Below are 19,889 nucleotides of genomic sequence, written 5' to 3'. Positions count from 1 at the left end.
ACAAGGATCTACCCAGAGTATCATCTTTTAGAATTTGCATATATGAATTTGCTTTGATGTTTTATAAACAAAGGGTTGTCATTTATATATATATATATTTTTTTTTTTTTTTTTTTTTTTTTTTAATAACACATAGCAACCATGCGATTTAAAAACGGACATATTTTCCCTGAAATTAAAAACAAGACATGTTTCCTTGCATTCATTGCAAATTTCATTCAATAGATATCTTTTAATTTTTAACTGAAGCATTAGAGCAAAAATAATTAGGCTTCATTTGTAATCTGTTTTGTTTTGATTTATTTAATAAACTTTAATCTGTCATGAATAGTGAGTCATTCATTGTTATCTACTGGTCTATAAAATTGTCTCTATCAACAAGAAAATATTCTACAATTAAGAAAAGAGGTTGCACAGACATTTTAGACTGTTTGTTTTCATTTTTGAAAATAAAATTGAGCTAAAGTGATAATGTGTGGGATTTTTTTCTCAAGTATTTCTCCTTCAGCCTGCTATGGAGTACTGTCACATAAATTAATTAATTATGTGCCTGTACATAAATGAGCAAGTAGCATACCAATGATAGCTTGCTGTACTGTTATGATACTTGCTACTGCTTTTTGGTGAAAGGGAGGTAATGTTAGAGATACAATAGAAAGGCACTTGTCGGACATTTTACTAATAAAGCAAATTCAGGAAAAGTTTTTATTTTTCTTATTAGCAAAATATGAATGTATTGGTTATTCAAGCTAATGTGGTCTTATATATAATTATTATATTATATTACAACCCCAATTCCAAAAAAGTTGGGACGCTGTGTAAAATGTAAATAAAAACAGAATGCAATGATTTGCAAATCTCATAAGCCCATATGTTATTCACAATAGAACATACAAAATAGATCAAATGTTTCAACTCAGTAAATGTACCATTTTAAGAAAAATAAGGTCATTTTGAATCTGATGGCCACAACACGTCTCAAGTTGGGACGGGGACAACAAAAGGCTGGAAAGTGTTACTAAAAAGAACAGTAAGTGTTACTAAAAAGAAACATAATAGTTTAAACATGGGTATAAAAGGAGTATCTTAGAGAGGCAGAGTCTTTCAGAAGTAAAGATGGGCAGAGGTTCACAAATCTGTAAAAAAATAAAAATAAAAAAATTGCACCAACAATTTGTGGCACCATTTCAGAATAATGTTACTCAATGTAAAATTGTGAAGACTATGAATATCTCATCATCTGTAGATGATGAGATATTCATCTTCTTCGCCTTTTGTTGCCCCGTCCCAACTTTTTTGAGACGTGTTGTGGCCATCAAATTCAAAATTGCCTTATTTTTTTCCTTAAAATGTTACATTTCCTCAGTTAAAACATTTGATATGTTTTCTATATTCTATTGTGAACAAAATATTGGATTATGAGATATGCAAATCAAAAAAAAATTGCATTCTGTTTTTATTTACATTTTACACAGCATCCCAACTTTTTTTGGAATTGGGGTTGTATATTATATTATATATAATCATATGCAACAGCATATACTGTATCTTATAGATAGATAGATAGATAGATAGATAGATAGATAGATAATATTATGATATATAACATTATAATATATTGATTATATATTATTGATAGCATCTTGTACTTTCTCATTTATGTATATTACTTATTTATAACTTATTAATGTTGCTCATTATGTATTGACTAGTCTTAGGTTGTGTATCTATCTATCTATCTATCTATCTATCTAATTCCCGGGGAGGGGGTGGGGGGGTTGGCACTTCCCGCACCCGTTACTGTATGTGTGATATAAGATATAAAGAGGGCTTTAAACCAACATGAAAGTAAAGACCTGCAGTTAAACACATGTCAGTCCTTAAATAAAGGCTTTGCAGTGACATAGTTGCTTCCATGTCATTGCACATGTTTGTGTGAATATACTTCTTTTTAATGACACACTACTCCAAAGCCGGCCTAGATTTATTGTAAACATGTCTGAAATTGTTCCAAGTGTGGCAGCAGTGCAATCCTGGGTATGCGCAATAAAATACAGAGCCTTTATTTCTTACCCATTTCCTGTAGCCTACATGCATTTTCCTCCACGGTATGGTAGACATGCATGGCTAGCAGTGTCACTACTCCGCAGAAATCCCCACAGCATTTCTCTTGTCGTAGTGTTTTTGCTTTGACGCAGAAAAGCATTGTTGATTAAGGAAGTACTTGACGTTCATTTTCAAGGCCTGTCGAGCTTAAACCGGACTCTTTAGTCTGCCTTTAGAAGTTAGTACTGGCCTGCGGGTAGATCACTAAATCTAGATAATGTTCATTTTTCTTCTTCTGAGACCGCAAGTTTAAGGGTCAAACTGGTACTGGGTCACTGTTTACACACATACACACACACACACACACACACACACACACACACACACACACAATCAGATGTGTAAGTTTATATCAGACTGTGTAAGTTTATATCAGAAATGTAGGCTATAGGGTGTGTGTAAAGCTTTCGTATTTCTGTAAACATTCATTTTCTGTGTAATGGCGCGCAATAAAAATTAACAACCACAATAAACAGGTTCTTATAATAAAAACGGAGAAAATAAACGTATAATATAAACAGAAGAATTAATAATAATTAATTAATAATTAATAAGGTAGTCTGTGTTTATATGTATTCTAGTTATATTTTACAAATGGTCCACACCACATATTGCTATAGGCAATATAACAGCATTTAGCCTATATGACATTTTTATCTGGCAGGAAAAGTACGGATTATTTTCTCCAGGCGTTATAGTCTATTCAATTCATTTTGGATAATTAATAAACTATTAGGTTTCAAAATAGTTAGGTTCAGAAATTTTATTTCAAGTTCAAGTTTATGAAAAAATATTTTAAATAAAAAATTCTCAAATGTTGATCCCCGTAACACCCACGCAAAAATTTTATTAAATTAAATTAAAAATTAAACTATAACCTAATTAGAATTATAACCTATATTTATTCATTTCTAAATGTTATATTTGGATTACGATTCTAATATTATCTTCCTGTAAAAAAAAAAAAATCCACCCAAATAAATAAATAAATAAAAATTCCCTAAAATATTTCTTAATTATTTAATTTATTTCTGGGTGTGTGCAGTTGATTTATCAGGTCGAATAAGCGCCGATATCTGCGTGTGCCACCTTTCCATAACATACTTAATCAACTTAATTAGTTTCTCCCTCGGGTCGCGTGACATAGTGCGCACTGGAAGCCAATCAGCTCGCGCGTTCCCGCAGCGCGCTGACACAGACACACTCCGGAATTGCGTGTGTTCATATGTTGGGCGGTTTTGTCACGATTTAAGAAAGAACACTCATTTTCACCTCTTCGTTTCGTTTCGATTCGATTCATCCGGAAATATATTTCATCCACATTTTTTTATTTGAAGGAATACGCGGTTCCACGTTTGCTAAGCCGTTATTCCAAGTCCTCGGAATGGATTAGATTTAAGGTTCCGCGCTCGCGCACTAACCGGCCAACAAACTTTGACGCTGTCCGTCACTTTTATGGCCTCTGCTTCCAATGATGTCTATGAGTTTCGCGCCTGACGGCTTAGGTTCTGCGGATGCGTCCAAATCGGCGTTTTTAGAGCTCGGTCACGGGATCCCCGCCAGCCAGCAGCACTTTTCGGGACTCGCGACGAACGTTTACCCCACGCACGGGCTGCACTCGGGCGGACACCCGCAGCACGAGAGTCCCTTTCCCTCCAGCGCTTGCCATTACGGCGGGCCGCTCGGTTACGGCTACTCCTCGCCGCTCAACGCTCCAGCACCCGCTCCTACTTATTTACCCTACCAACAGGGCAGCTACAGAAACCCACTGAGCCACACAAGGAATGACGAGACCGGTAAGTGCGCTCTGAACCGGGAATAAACTCACTCTGAAAAGTAGAGAAAGCAAACATCAGCCTCTAATCATCATTTCTGCTGCGAACCAAAACTAGGATCTTAATGTCGGGAAATGAGCCATGCGAGGATTATTTTATATTATTAATATAGTGTATGTATTCTGGTCTATTTAACCATTCAGATACGGTTTTATATATATATATATATATATATATATATATATATATATATATATATATATATATATATAAAGAAAATGATGGTGGCGTTTGCATTCATCCTTTTAAATATAATTTTCAGTGTTATGGATTTGTATGTATTTAAACATATAAAGTAATCTGAGACCTATAGGCCTATATGTGATAGTGTTTGCTCCCTCCCTTCATTTAGAGGCTCAGTGAGATTCATAGAATCAAAGTTTTGCTATATTATTAATAGGTTTGAAGTTTTAAATGCACATTGTTCGATTCCTTTCAGTATCCCGATACAACAATTCAAAAGGTCTGATAATAATAACCCATCATATTTTAATTGAGTGCCCATGGTGTCTTTAATTAGTTTTATTGGCTGCATTTTCCCGCGTTGAGGTTATGTGATGATTATTATCAATGTCACATGCTAACAGTGTTTATTAGTGGATGTTGCTGATTTAAACATTTCATTTACTTGTAAGTGATATTATTATTATTATTATTATTATTATTATTATTATTATTATTATTGGTGGTGGTGGTGATGGCGGCATTATTATTATTATTATTATTATTATTATTATTATTATTATTATTATTATTATTATTGTCGTGTTTTCTATGTTGTTACACTCATAAATTAGTGGAATATGATTTCACATGATTTGATTGGAGTTTCCTTAGTTATAGAAACCTAAATGAAGGAAAGTGGTTTGCTTATAAATTCTTCCCTTATTTTTTGTGGTGTTTTACATATATATATATATATATATATATATATATATATATATATATATATATATATATATATATATATATATACCTGATGATACTTATAAGAACTTGTAATGGAAAAGACTATATATTTAGTACTTTAGTATAACAGAGTATCTGTAATTATTGAGGGTAGCGTAATAACACTGTAAATACTGTCTAGTGGAAAAACTCGTTGGTGTAATCTGCAAAACAATGTACAGTTAGGTTGTTTAATATTTCAGCCATTTAACAATAAAATAAAAGATAAAGGAAACGGCCATTTGATGTACCAATCATAAGGCAGTGTTACTAGTAGTAAGCCTATAGGCAATTCTTTCAGGCAATTTTGTACACATATTAAGTTTATGTAAGGTTTTATTGCATCTGTGGTAAAGAGTGTTGTGTTTAAAGGCCAGACGTATGGCAGTAAGAGGTACCATTTAAAAGTAAGCATTTTATAAACGTTTTACAGCCTACTATATGGATAATGTTGTAGTATTAATGTTATTTTATAATATCGACATGGAAGATCATATTTAGGACGGTCATACATGATTTCCTACACTATATATTATTTTAACACATGTCCTTTATTATTGTTGTGTGTGAATAAAGATCACGAGAAGCAGCCAGTGATTGAGAACGGAGAGATTCGTGTGAGTGGTAAAGGGAAGAAGATGCGCAAACCGCGCACAATCTACTCGAGTCTGCAGCTCGCCGCGCTGCATCAGCGCTTCCAGCAGACCCAGTACCTCGCACTGCCCGAGAGAGCAGACCTGGCAGCCAAACTGGGCCTCACACAGACACAGGTACGAGGGTGAAGCACAGATGTAGACTACAAAAAGGCAGACGGACCCCAATCTGGGCTTGATTTGGGGGCTTGAATTAAAAAAAAAAAAAAAAAATAGATAGATAAAACAAAGGGGAAAGTGAGGTCGGGGTTCGACTAAAGGTCGCAGCTTTTCTAAGGACACTTATGTGTATATGAAATTAAGCGCCTTTTTAAAGGCACTTATCCTGCAGTGACTTCAGCGCTGAGGAATTTGCAGTTTAGTTTTTGTTGAATTATTGTTGCTTTTAATCTGCGCTTTTGGCTTTCTGTGCTCTTTTACATTCCTAATATCTAGCGGTTTCTAAACATTATCCAGTAACTACATGAAAATCTACAAATGAGTTAAGAGTGAGTGGGACGTATGCAATCAAACATGGTGTCTTGGAGTTTGGGAAATTATCCTGACGCTTGGAAACAATAGAGGTTAATGCAGGTACTGTATACATCAAAACCGGATGACAGGTTTAGAAGTTGTGTAGGCCTGTCAAAAAAAACTTGTACCATTTGCCAGTTCTGTCGTTTCACATTGTGCTACATAGGTTTTGGGCCTATAGGCAATGTAGTTATCAGCAACAATGTAATTATCTGCAATATTAGAAACCACGAATCCTTAGAGGGCTACAACTACTACTACTACTACTACTACTACTACTAATAATAATAATAATAATAATAATAATAATAATAATAGTAGTAGTAGTAGTAGTAGTAGTAGTAGTAGTAATAGATAAAAACTGCTATGGACTTTGTTTGGTTTTTGTTTTTTTGGTTTTTTTTAATCATTGATTTCAGCTGCTGGGGTTGTGTGTGTGTGTATAATTTCACGAACATTTGCTTTGTTGTGTTAATTACAAAAATTTCACTGAGCATGAGCGTTTAAGTACTGCAGTATTTAAAAGCCCTTGTTTATTTCATATGTTCATTTATTTGAATGTATACTGAGACACATAGAATACGTACTAACCTAACTTGTATTTAATTATTTTATTTTTTTCATATGGAATTTGGATTTCTATGCTTGGCAAAACACCATCTATTAATATCTGTCATTTGCTCATGTGTCAAGACCTGGCAATCAAAGCCAGGCTAAGAGCAAACATAGTATGTCAGACACCAATCTTTCACTTCATCTCCAGTAATGATTTTCTGCACCAAGCATTTTGTGTGGACCCCAAGAAACATCTAAAAATGCTTAGTTAAACTTAGCTGAATCTGCACTGCATGTTTTTTTATAATGTGCCTATCATTATATAGCTTCCATGAAACATACTTCACTAAAAAAAAAAAACATTCTATGTTACAAACAAGAAAATATTTGGAGAACCTAAAGCTTTAGCTCTCATAAATCATCATACGAATGATTTTGGATTTGTCTATCAGTGGTTAATGCCCTCTCATAGCACATTATTATTATCAGGTCATTATCAAGTATTGCATAAAACTATAGCATAGTTTTAGTATAGTTCTATGCTATAGTTCTATGCAATACCTCCTAATGACCTGATAATGATAATGTGCTATGAGAGGGCATTAACCACTGATAGACAAATCCACTGATTGACTTTGTATTGAGGCAGTAAGGCTTAGTGCTATCTGAGACATAAATTAGGTTTAGTGTTTAGGTTTTTAAACATACCCGAAAATATGAAACAAGATGAGGTAAGTGATTGTGGTCGTGATGCAGGATTTTATGTGGAAACCACGGGCCTGTCTTAAAGTGGAGTATTATTCTCTCACTGGAGATGTCTCCTGCATGCTTCATTACGGACTAAATCTTTTGAGTGAGAGCTGCTGTTTCCTCAGTGCTTAAGCAGAGAGCTGAAGGACTTTGCTCTTGATTGGTTAAGCCTCAGAGTTAAGAGCCCCTTATCCATGGACTTACTAGGGGCACTAAATGGCTTTAACAAGTCTTTCACGGCAGAGAGCATAATATAAAAAGGGCTGGAGTACATTTCATTAATGTACTCTGTCTGTCTGTCTATACACTATGTGGTCAAAAATTTGTGAACACCTCATCACACTCGTATGATGCTTTTTGAACATCCATTTTCAGATTTAGACCCCCTTTACACTTATAATAACCTCCAATCTTCTGGGAAGGCTTTTCACTAGATTTTGGAGTGTGGCAGTTGGGATTTGTGTTCATTCAGCCACAAGGGCATTAGTAAGGTCAGGTTCTGATGTTGGGCAAGGAGGCGTGGGGTTCAGTCAACGTCCCAGTTCATCCCAAAGGTGTTTAGTGGGATTAAGGTCAGGGCTCTTTGCAGGACACCCAAGTTCTTCCACTCTAACCTTGGCAAATCATATCTCCATGGAGCTCTCTTTGTGCACAGGGGCATTGTCATGCTGGAACAGGTTTGGGCCTGTTAGTTCCAGTAAAGGGAAATTGTAATGCTGCAGTATACATATACATCCTATACAATTGTGTGCTTCATACTTTGTGGCAACAGTTTGGGGAAGAGCCACATATGGGTGTGATAGTCACATACTTGGCTACTATACTTTTGGCCATTTCATGTATTTCCTTTCAATACTTGACCTATAACTTCATTCTTAATTCTCAAGATATCCTTTCTTGTGACAGACTAATAAATGGAAGCAGGTAATTCATCCCTGCTCATACAAGTGCTGATGTACTGATGATTTATTTTTGACTGATGCAACATGATTTATTTAGCAAGTTCAAGGTAGTGCAGGTTTAATAGACCCTCACTCATTCAAATTATACATCAAGTCAGTCTTGGTCCCATTGACGATTTTTTTTTCTTGTACCTTACTAACATTTAAATTAAATTCTACTCATTCTCCTCATTTTATATACTCCCTCGCTCAATCACACACACTGACACAATTTTTCATAATTCTTTGCCATGGGGAAGTCTGTTTCACACCTGTTTTGTTGTCTTGACTAGACCTCATATCACTCTGCTGCCATCTGTTCAAGAAGAGAAACACTTGTAATCAGATATTTTGTGCAAATGTATCAACTGTATCAGCGCACATGATTTCTAACTCCCTGCGGTTGTCAGTAAATTTGACTGATATTCCTCTTCAACTTAACTCCTTGACCCAAAGCATAACGACCATTTTGATCTTTTTTTCTTTCTTTCTGTACACATGATTGCACATGAAGGCACATAAACAAGTGACACACCACACATGTTTTGGATCTCTTACGACCCTGTCACATATATGACTTAGGTCTGGAATCAATCACCTCACTATAAAAGATGTTTGGCAAACCAGTCTTTAAGAATAAAACGCACATCTTTTTTTTTATATGTGTGTTTATTAAAGCTTGAAGTGGCCAAACCAATAGCAGTTTGAAAGCCATAGTATGAATTTTGCCTGTCTGAGGTTATGGAAAATGTTTGGTGGGAGGTAATTGGTGGCTCCCTATTTTTCCAAGGTGTCAATTTCCAATTGAGGTGAAAGACAACAAATGCCTTGCCAGCACATACACACACACGCGCACACACACACACACACACACACACACACACACACACACACACACACACACACATTATCTTACTATCCTTGTGAGGAGCTTCCATTGAAATAATTATTAACTAATTACGCTAACTAATGCTATCCCTACATTTAAATTTAACCAAAACCTTAAGTTCAGGGACCATTAGTGGGTTTATGTATAAAAGCTACAAAAAAAAGTTTTAATTTTGGGACAGACAGCTGTTGTGGGGAGACGACCCTTACCCCCCCCCCCCCCCCCCCACACACACACACACACTGAGTCTATAGGCTTATTCAGCATTTTATGGGAGGAAAATTGAAAATGATTATGATTTTATAATGTAGTGCATAACATGTTAAATGTATCTAAATATAACACTGAGCTGAATATTACAATCTTACTGCTCTGACTCAAGGGTGGCAGAACAATTTTCTACTCCACATTAAATTCATACCAAAATTATTCCCTGGCTGTGAATCAGTGGGAAAACACACATGCGTTAGATCTGGCCTGCATGTTTACTATGCTTTTGGGTTTCTGGGAATCATTTCGTTAACAATTGTAGACCAAGCGTTATTGTTAGACACGTGCACCGCGGCTCTCATAAAAAATAAAAAAAAATAAAAATAAATAAAAAATCAAACTCAATGAGAGTGTAATGTCGCTGAGTCCATCTCCACTAAGACTGGCTAAAACTGCCTTATAACTATTTATGATTTAATGAGCAGCCTTGGAACTGGCGACTGTCTTGATGGTTAAAATTTGAAATTGTCTCATGACAATTACATACAGGGCTGTAAGCAGAATCCAATTTTTTTATGAGGTAGAATTGCAGAAATGTGCTATACTTAATATATCACATTTCTGAATGTGTACATCTTTTTGTGTTATTTTAAAATATATTTCTAATTCTATTCTCCCTCCAAGGACTCAAAGTCCAGATTAAACATTTTGATAAGTTACCTGCTAATTTCAGCCTCCAAAAATATCTATTTTACTTTCATATTTCGTAAAATGCCAGTGAATTGATTTCCTATTACATATCTCATGTTCCTGAAGAAAATTATGCAGGCTGGATAGAAAAAAAAAAGGAGCATTCATTATTTTGTACAGAACATTGTCCTTCTTTTCCTTGCATATTTCTTTTTAAAAAATTGTGACAGTAGAATGATTTTATATTAAATAGCAAAAGGGATCAGGAACAAAGCGTCAATTTTGTCTAGGCCTAGTTATTGTAAACTATAGAACTCTATAGAACTATGTAGCTGTTTGTTTATTTATTTATTGTGCATATTATAGCCTATTTTTACATATGAAACTGGACTGTTTTCGTTGAACAAGCTAATGCAGAATGAATATTATATTCTAGGGGGAAAAAGATGTCAGCTAAAGCTTCTATTCTCTACAGCTTAACTAAAACAAACGAGAGGCAGCTTTTTGTCACCTGGTTGTAGGCTATATTACCCCGTATAAAAACACCAAAAACCTTCAGAAACCAAAGGCCCGGACCTCGGTGTCATGCATGCGTTGTGCAATCCTAATAAATCTTCTCCTAATGATCCTAATTTAAAATAATAATCTGTAATTACTTTTCAAATGCAGGCTATTAACACTCGACCTCCTTTCTGTCTTTTTTTTGTTTGTTTGTTGTTTTTTTGTTTTTTGTTTTTTGAAGGTGAAAATATGGTTTCAGAACAAGCGCTCCAAATATAAGAAGATCATGAAGCACGGCCCCACCGGACCTGAAGGAGAGCTGCAGACCGCCCGTGCGCATGCGCAGTCACCCTGCTCTCCTGTGCTGCCACCTCTCTGGGACGTGCCGATGGCAGGCAAAAGCATGCACACACACCCTGGTGGCTACATGAACAGTTTCGGCCAGTGGTACCCATCATCCCAGGACACTTTACCCAGACCCCATATGATGTGACTCAAATGTGTTTGCTGCCGACATTCTACCGATATAGTGATTATACGAAATATGACATATTGTATTATATATGGATACAACGTTGCGTCGGTAATTTTCACTTTTCTGAGCGTTTGTGTTGGCCTACATGTGAGAATTCTTTCATTAAAGTGTAAATACGGTCGTGTATTTAAAGGGGCTGTGACTTTATCCTTGAACAGGTTTTGTTCAGTGCTTGTTGATATTATTAGTCATCAGTGCTTTTTGTTTTATATTCGGACTCCATTCATATTTGTTTTGAATTAAAGGACTGATGAAAGGCTGCCAAACACTGTGTCGCCATGCCATTAAACGAAATTGTTGTTGAAGAAAATTCTGGAAGTAGACTAGACAAAAAAAAAAACATATTAAACTCGCGACACAAAATGTACTTCAATCCTAATCAATTCCCCTTTTTACTTTTGACTTTCAATTCATTTTTCATTCTACTATACAATTGTCTACTATTTCTACAGCATTATGAAGCAACACTTCATAATTCAGGTTAAAATGGCTAATTTTATATAAGCTCGATATTTTCTATATATAAAATTTGAGCTTATTGGAGCTTTGTTTGGCTTAACATTCGCTGCATTTCTGTTTGTAAAAGCTTGACACGTTATCATTTAACCCTTTCATGCATAAATTATTTAAAAACATATCCAGATTTTTTATATTTATTTTTACATATAATTGCATGCCATATGAATTTTGAGTTTTTCTAAATGTCACATATTAAAAAAGTGAATTGGCAAGGCCATGAATTTAAAAAGAAAAAGCATAAAACTTTGTACCTGAAATGGGGGGGGGGGGGGGGGGGGAAACAACCTCTTCTAATGTTTTTATAAACAAAATTTAATATTCAGGTGTAAAATGTTTTATGGGGATGACAGGAAATATAGAAAACATTTTTTGTACAAAATATAGCAATATCCTTGGTGAAAAAAATGATGGATTGGTGCAGCTGATTTTGGAGGTTAAAAAAAAACTATTTTCTGTATTAACAAAAACTAACCTCACACAAAGACGTAAATTAGTATTTTGAGTAGAAAGTTTGTAAACAAAAACCAGAGGCAGGCTGCACTGAGAATGGCAAATAGCCTGGAGAGTGACAGAAATCAATATTGATTAATATTCAATTACAGTTCTCATGAGATTAAGTGGTGATTTACATCTTGTAGTTCACTAAAAAATAATAATAATAATCCAACAGTCCATCAGAAAGCAGGAACACTATGCATGAAAGGGTTAAATTAATCTACCTTAATCTATGACCCAAATGTTTTCATATAATACAAATTGCTGAACTCTCAGAATGCTATAATGTGACTTCAGAAATTATCCCACTTGAGCACACAAATACATCTGTAAAAATCACACCTACATTTCACGTTACTCCCAGAAACTGCATATGTGAATTCAAGTAATGTTATATGTTCCACACATTTTCCACATGTAGTGATTGTGCTTTTAATTTCAGATGTGATTTTTTAATGATTGATTTATTTTCACATGTAAATTTTTCACATAGTGCATGTGTTTCTATTTTCACATGTGATAGTATATGTATTGGTATGAGAAAACCACATCTGGAAAATAAAACCACATAAAACCTTGCATGTGAACAATGAGCATATGAAAAGTAAGCGCATCATGTGAAAGAAAATCACTCGTAACATTAATGTGAAAATAATTTAATTTTGTAGAAAAACATCACATTTAAAATACTAATACATGCACTAAAATGTGCAAAATGTAACATGTGAATAGTTCACATGAAAATACTTGTGATTGACTTTTTTTCCTCTAAGGGAATTACATTAGAACAATTTTCTATAAGCTATCATTTATTTATTTTGATTAAATCAGCTGAACTGCAACAGCCCTTTGCTTAGTCGCATGAGTGCTATAATGAATGACAGGTTAGGACAAAAATCCATTTAGGATTAATTAAGGATTACTCTTAGGTATCATGTACAACTTTTAACTTGTTTGTCTCATGATGAATTACACAGAGTGAAACAAGTGGATCTATCTTCATATGATCACAATTACACACAAAATTGATATAAGATGGATTTTCACTGCCAGAGTGCTTTGAAAATAGCTGAGGTAGTACACTCTGACACATTTATAGACATACCATCACAGTTTAGTATCTATAATTTATTATCAGACACAAAAGCCCACTAAGCCAAACCCACAGGATGTGAGGGTTCAAAATTTGAATAAACTGGGCAGGTTGTGGGCAGACAGAGTAGTGAAAAACACAAGGAACTGTCTGCACCTTAAAAGGTAATTTCCTTAAGAAAATTCAGACAAATGCTTGCTCAGCATCTGGCAGAGTAATCTGGCACCACGTTCTAAGCTGCTACAACTGTGAGAAGACGTCTTATACTTAAGGGTCTTTTTTTTTTTTTTTTTTTAGAATGGCTGTGTAGAAGAGTCCAGAAACATAATGCAGTCTTATAGAAATAAATAGTCTGTATATTAATAATCAATGTAATCAATAATAAATCACTTTTAAAATAAAAATTAATTTAAGTTTATGTCAGAAGAAGAGCTGGTAAAAGGCTCTTGATTTCTGTGAAACATGGAGGTAGTTCTGTCACAGTGTGGGCATGCAATTCACTAGTGAACCTGGTCAATGCTGAAGATTATCAGTTTTGATTCATTAATTTGGTATCTTTGGGGAAAATGACTAGCCTTGCTTTCAGAAAACTAACAGCAGGACAAACACACTACAAACATTATTAGGGTGCAGGGGTGCAGGGTAATATATTGTATTTACACAGTGCGAAGTTCCACTTTTGCTTATTCTCAGGTTGTTGGAGTAACATGATCCAACAGGCTGTTTGTCTTTGTCAGTGAATTTTGACCCAAGTAAAATAAAATGATTTCAGATAAAAGAGTCATTAATCACAATACACATTTCTGGTTTTTCACTGGTTGTGCTAGTATGGGTGTTTAATGCCAGCATCCAGCCTTGAATCAATATTTCCTGAGAATGATTGATCTTAGCTGTTGCAGTCATACACACATTATCATGAACACTAAAGGATTGCTATATATGAGTCACTGCTGGTTTCACAAGGGCTGTATAGTCAGGTCATTTTATAGCTTAACTTTCCAAATACAAATTATTGTTATGTTTTAGAGAGATCCTTGGAACATTTTGGATTTGTACCACCTAAGTAATTAACCACATTTATGATGGCTAAACAAACCTAGCAAGATGTCAGACAATAAACATTGCTTAAACAAAGAATTCATTTTTAAATTAATTATTGAAAGAAGCATAAATCAAAAACTTCAGGACTTAAATCTTGCCAAAAGGAGACAGGAGACTTTAAAGGAGAGACTTTATGCTGTTTTACTAAAACTTGTAATTCAGAATTTTAGACATCTGAGTTAAAAAAAACAAAAACAAACCAACCAACAAACAAACAAACAAACAAACAAACAAACAAATAAACTCTCAAATTGGAAATTCTACTAGGAAAGTCAGGATGGTCTCCTCAACCCCAAGTTCAGCAAGTGATGTCAAATCAACATAGCTGCTCACAGCATCAACAGTAAACAAAGTAGCACTTCTTTACTTTTAAATAAATTATACTAGAGTTTGCTTTAGATTAATCAACATATAGACAAATTTACTTGTTAAATCTCTAACATTTGACAATACAGTTTGTTTTTTTAAAAACTCAAATTCACAGATTATGAAAATTACATAATTCCGAACTCCAACTTCACACTTCTGAATATACTTGAACGCAGCAATAATACAACTGGTAATTATACAAATCCTGCTCTCCCCCATACACCTGAAGGCTCTGTCTATTGTTAGTACTGCCTCACATTGCATTGCGGGAGGGGTTGACTTTCTCGGCAGGAGGCTACCTCAGGCCTTAGAGTTTGGCTATTTTCATCCATCTTTGCAATAAAAAAGGTGAATGCCCCTTCACTCAGCCCATAAGTCCACTCTGCTCTTTTAGATACAGCCACCCATCCCCCTGCTTTACCGTTGTCTCTGAAACATTCTATTAGTCCAGAAGCACTCTTAAACTTGTTTGACTCCATACAACTATGTTTAACTCCATACAGCTGGAATAGAAGAAACTTGAAGAACAATAAAAGCATCATATGACAGAAGTTGCGGGCAAAGAAAGGTTCTGCAGATAAAGAAGGCAAAGCTTAAAACTTATCAATGGAAAGGTTCAACAGGCACTCATTATCTTTGCTGATTATCTGTTTCACATATGCTGCATTAAATTGTTAATGACTGTTAAAGGCTTCCACCATGTACATCAAATGTGTTTATGCAGTTTTAGTGAATATATTGTGTTTATGGTTTTATTATACAAACTTTATACAATGAATTTTCTCCTTACATATATATATATATATATATATATATATATATATATATATATATATATATATATATATATATATGCTAATGTCAAGTCTAAAGTCAACTCATTTTGTACTATATTTATAAGATAAATCCTCTACTGCACCTGTCTCTCAAGGAGTCCCTCAAAGATAAGGTCTTGGTCCACTGTTTTTCATGATATATGTGGTTCTTCTTGGCCAGATCATTTACAAACACAGTCTTATCTTCAACAGTTTTAGTGGTGTGTTTGACTTAACTTGAAAGTGAGAAGTCTGAAATTGGAATGATAATGATAATTTTCAAACTTTGCACATTTGAGCTACAAAGTGGGAGGAAAAACATGGATTCTTTTGGCTTTTGTGAAAGCTAGCCAGATATTAGTGATTAGTTTAAGATGCATTTACTTTCTCAAAACAGCAAACTGTATGGCCAATATTATAGATTTAACCAACTAATTTGATCTAAACTAAATACTAGTATAAACTTATTTAAAGTGATGTGATATTTTATTTACTGTTGATGGTGTGAGTGGCCATGTTGTTGGCAAGACATCATAAGCCAAACATGGGGTTGAGTATGCCTTCCCAAAGGAATCCCAGTAGGAATTCCTAGTTAAGGTTTTTCCTAGTCTGAGTTACAAGCTTGAGTGAAATGTAGCATAAGTCCACCACAGATCTTTTTGCCCAATCTCATTTAACTAAACATATTCATGATCTAAAATCATGGTTGGACTCCAACCTTCTTGAATTAAAACACCAAAATTTTAGTTCTTGCCCTCAAAATTGTATATGTCTAAAATTCCAAACATTTTCAGAAGATAGTGTTACTATTGAACCTTCTACAATATGTGCCATCTTGGTATTATATTTGACAATGCACTTTCATTTGAACTATGCATTATGTTACTCATGAAAATGACTTCCTATCAGCTCAGCAACATCAACACTTCAACCTTTGCTTAGTTTGAAAACAATGAAAACATTTTGTATGTACTATATAAGTATAACCATAACCAAATGACTTTTTTATTACATACATGTTTCCCATATGATTAACTTAATACATATAAAGTGGAGGCCACGGTTGGCCTACGGTGCATTATTAAATGGAAAGTAAAAGAGAATCAACAGTAAAAGAGACAGCAACATATCTCTGCAAAGTTTATGCTTCATCATTATCATGCTTGATAACTAGACATCCTAAATGATAAAACTGTCCTAGAAGGAATCTGTCACGGAGAGAAATCAATTATCAGTAATCCGTAATCATTTGAACACCATAGCGCTTGACCTGATACATGCCACCATCTCAGCCTTAAAACCTTCAGGTTCAATTATTAAAAGCATTGGAACTTTACACAAGTAGCTGCTTTATAGTCCTTTGTGATGGCCCTCAGCTGCCTAAAGCAGTGGTATCAGTGTATGTGTATTCGTTCACCACAACATTTCTTTCTCACACTGACAGAACATCACTGTAACGCAAGAATCTTTCTTTAGAAATCAGAAAAACCTAAAAGTCATTGAAGTTATCATTTGGACACTTATTCCTATTCTCACACCAGTCTGAATAGATATGAAACTTTACACTGCAAGGTAATTCAACTAATGACAGGGTGGAGAAATTAGAATGAGACTAAACATCTACCCAGGAATATTGTGTAGTACAGAAAAAGGAGGTGCCTTTATAACTCAAGTGGCTTTACTTTAACCGCTCTAACAGCAGTGCTGCATTATATTTTCATGCATGCAATAACACCCTTGGGCATTGGACATGAAGAAGAGAAGGTGGATGTTGGAATGGAATATAGTTGGCTTGATGTGTGCCAACAAATAATACTTCCCTACTTTAATAATAATACTTCCTCTGAAAATAATTTTTTATTCCGCTGTGCACTAACTACAGTAAAACAACTTTCTGTGGACCCCAAAATAACCTCCAAAGATAAAACTATAAATAAATATTGGAAAAATTGCTATTTGAAAATGGTCAGGAGTTAACTTTATGACTAGGCAACAGGTTATTTTCTCAGCAGAAATATTCCAGGAGTTTTAGTTTTCAACAGTGCTATATTGCTGCCTAAGACAGCCGTTCTTAAACATTTTTGCAGCCTAACCAGTTTAAATTGAATAATACATTTAACTGATCCCTTTCTTTTATGAACATCCAACTATACGAATATTAGTGTATTTAAATTAATACAGTAATTTTGGTTATTTATTAGAACCACAGAGCATTTTATTACTGAACTTTCCACTAACAGAACACATTAGGTCCAAGTTGACATCATTTACAGGCTGGCTTGTGTTTGAGTCATTGAGGTTTGAATTTAACCCATTTAATTCAAGTGACCAAACAAACAAAACTCAATAAATATAATAACCTGTGGGTTTCCATTGTATTACAATATAGAGAGAAAAAATCACGACCCCACTTGTCATGGCTCTCAATTTGAGAACCACTGACCTTAATAAAACAGTTCAAATAGTTACGTCTTCATGTTCAGGCAGTGAGATTTTTCAACACTGATGTCCACTACACTTAACCAACAGAAATTTAAACAGTGCAGGCTATTTGCCATTCTCAGTGCAGCCCGTCTCTATATAAATCCTTCAGCTTTAATTCTAAACCACTAAATGTTCTATACACATTCAGTCTTTTATCATCCAACAAAAGCTCACTACACTCAACCAACACTAATAACCTTTCAGAATTAAGGGCTACCACTGTAACTTCTTTATTATAATGCTAAAGCCTCTATTCACAGTGAATATTTTCAGACTGTTAACCAAAACTATAGCCAAAATAATTACTAAACACCCTGTGTACTCACAGTGACCATTAAATCCACATCCCCAGGTTAACGCTGTTAAACTGCAGCCAAAACTAATAACCTCAGATAGTGAAGCAGTCATTATGAATGACCTACAGTAAAGTTAATGGCTAAATGGCTAAATGGCCTGACCATTAAACCATGCTCCATGCTATGTTACCGCCATTTTAAGTTGCCTCTCTATATGAACTCAATCAAGTCTGCAATATGATTTTTCCTTGATTGTAATAGATTACTCTGTTAAAATCATTTGTCCTCCTAGGTAATTTATCTACAGTCCTTTGGATTCATTCCATTTAAACCTGGTTTAGTCATCATATAAACACTGTGGTACAGGTCAAATGCTCAAAATTGACACTTTTAAGGCCAGACACTATAAATAAAAATTATATTTCTGGTTACATCAATAACTTCTCATATTTTTGAATTTACATTCCAATATATTTTTTTTTTACTATTTTTATATACTCACAACAACTATAGTGTCTGAAACTTAGCAACTTTGGCACAATTACATGAAAAGCTTGTTTCCTGATATTAAATATGTTAATTCATGTGTCATTATGATATAAATATAAAATTCCTTCATACACCTCATAAACCGTACTTGCTAGAGTGGCAACACATTAAACAACACTGTATTTTTAAAGTATTTTCCTCATTTTTATCTGTTCAGAGCCAAAAACTCTCTGTTTCAGACGACCTGCATTCATGCAATTTTACATGTTCATTCCTATCCATAATTTAGAAGGATATTACAGAGGAATTTCCCAAAATGTTGATTGTTGTTGATTGTTGATTGTGCTGAAAATGGCATAAAATAACAGTGCATGGTAAACACTAAAGAAATTATATTCTAACAAACTTTTCTGTACAAATCGTACTGTTAAGTCTGTCTTCACAATGCAATAAATATTTTCATTCCAAAATATTTCATCCCAAGACTAGATTGTTTTGGTTGTTGTTGTTTTACTAAGTATGCACATGTACGCATATTTAATTAAAGGATGCCTCATTTGGATAATAAATGTACATTTTTGGAAGAAGTTCCAATACAAAAAAAAAAAAAATACAATCAACTGGTGGTTAAGAAAAAATCAACACTTGATGGACAATGAGATCTTCATTGTCATTGGGTTGTGATGGTTACAACTGTAAAATACAGCACCTGCTTACTTTTAAATAGCAAAATGGATGTTAAAATATGAAAAGTATACGCTTAGCGTTTATGACACCCAGCTATAGCGACAACTCTCTTAGTCAATAGGGTTATAATATATTTATTTGTAGGACACAGGGGGTGGGGGCGACTCTAGCTGCATTAACAGATGAGATTGGATTGTAATCTGCGTCACCTTTTTTTTATTCGAAGTGGCTTTGTATGAAATAATGAACATAATGAAATAAGCAATGTGCAGTAGCTATTACAACTCTTTACTAATGCATGTATAAATAATGATTAATTAGATGCACTAGTCCTTAGAGCAACAATGATAACGCTATTAACAGCCAGTTAAGTCACCAGAATAGCCATTAATAACAGTAATAGTTTTAACATCTT

The 19,889-nt window shown here is 34.4% G+C and overlaps 1 protein-coding gene across 1 annotated transcript; it reads left to right on the top strand.

The window, feature by feature from the left end:
- Window positions 1–3,577: 3,577 nt before the first annotated feature.
- On the top strand, window positions 3,578–11,857 carry dlx4b (distal-less homeobox 4b). Its single transcript, XM_053640256.1, has 3 exons — window positions 3,578–3,902; window positions 5,466–5,659; window positions 10,833–11,857. The coding sequence occupies exons 1-3, from the start codon at window positions 3,578–3,580 to the stop codon at window positions 11,082–11,084; spliced, it is 771 nt and encodes a 256-aa protein (XP_053496231.1). The 3' UTR covers window positions 11,085–11,857.
- The last annotated feature ends 8,032 nt before the right edge of the window (window positions 11,858–19,889 follow it).

The sequence above is a fragment of the Ictalurus furcatus genome, chromosome 13, assembly GCF_023375685.1.
Source record: "Ictalurus furcatus strain D&B chromosome 13, Billie_1.0, whole genome shotgun sequence".
Lineage (NCBI taxonomy): Eukaryota > Metazoa > Chordata > Actinopteri > Siluriformes > Ictaluridae > Ictalurus > Ictalurus furcatus.
The sequence above is the reverse complement of the archived record's forward strand: the minus strand, read 5'-3'. Positions and strand labels throughout refer to the sequence as shown.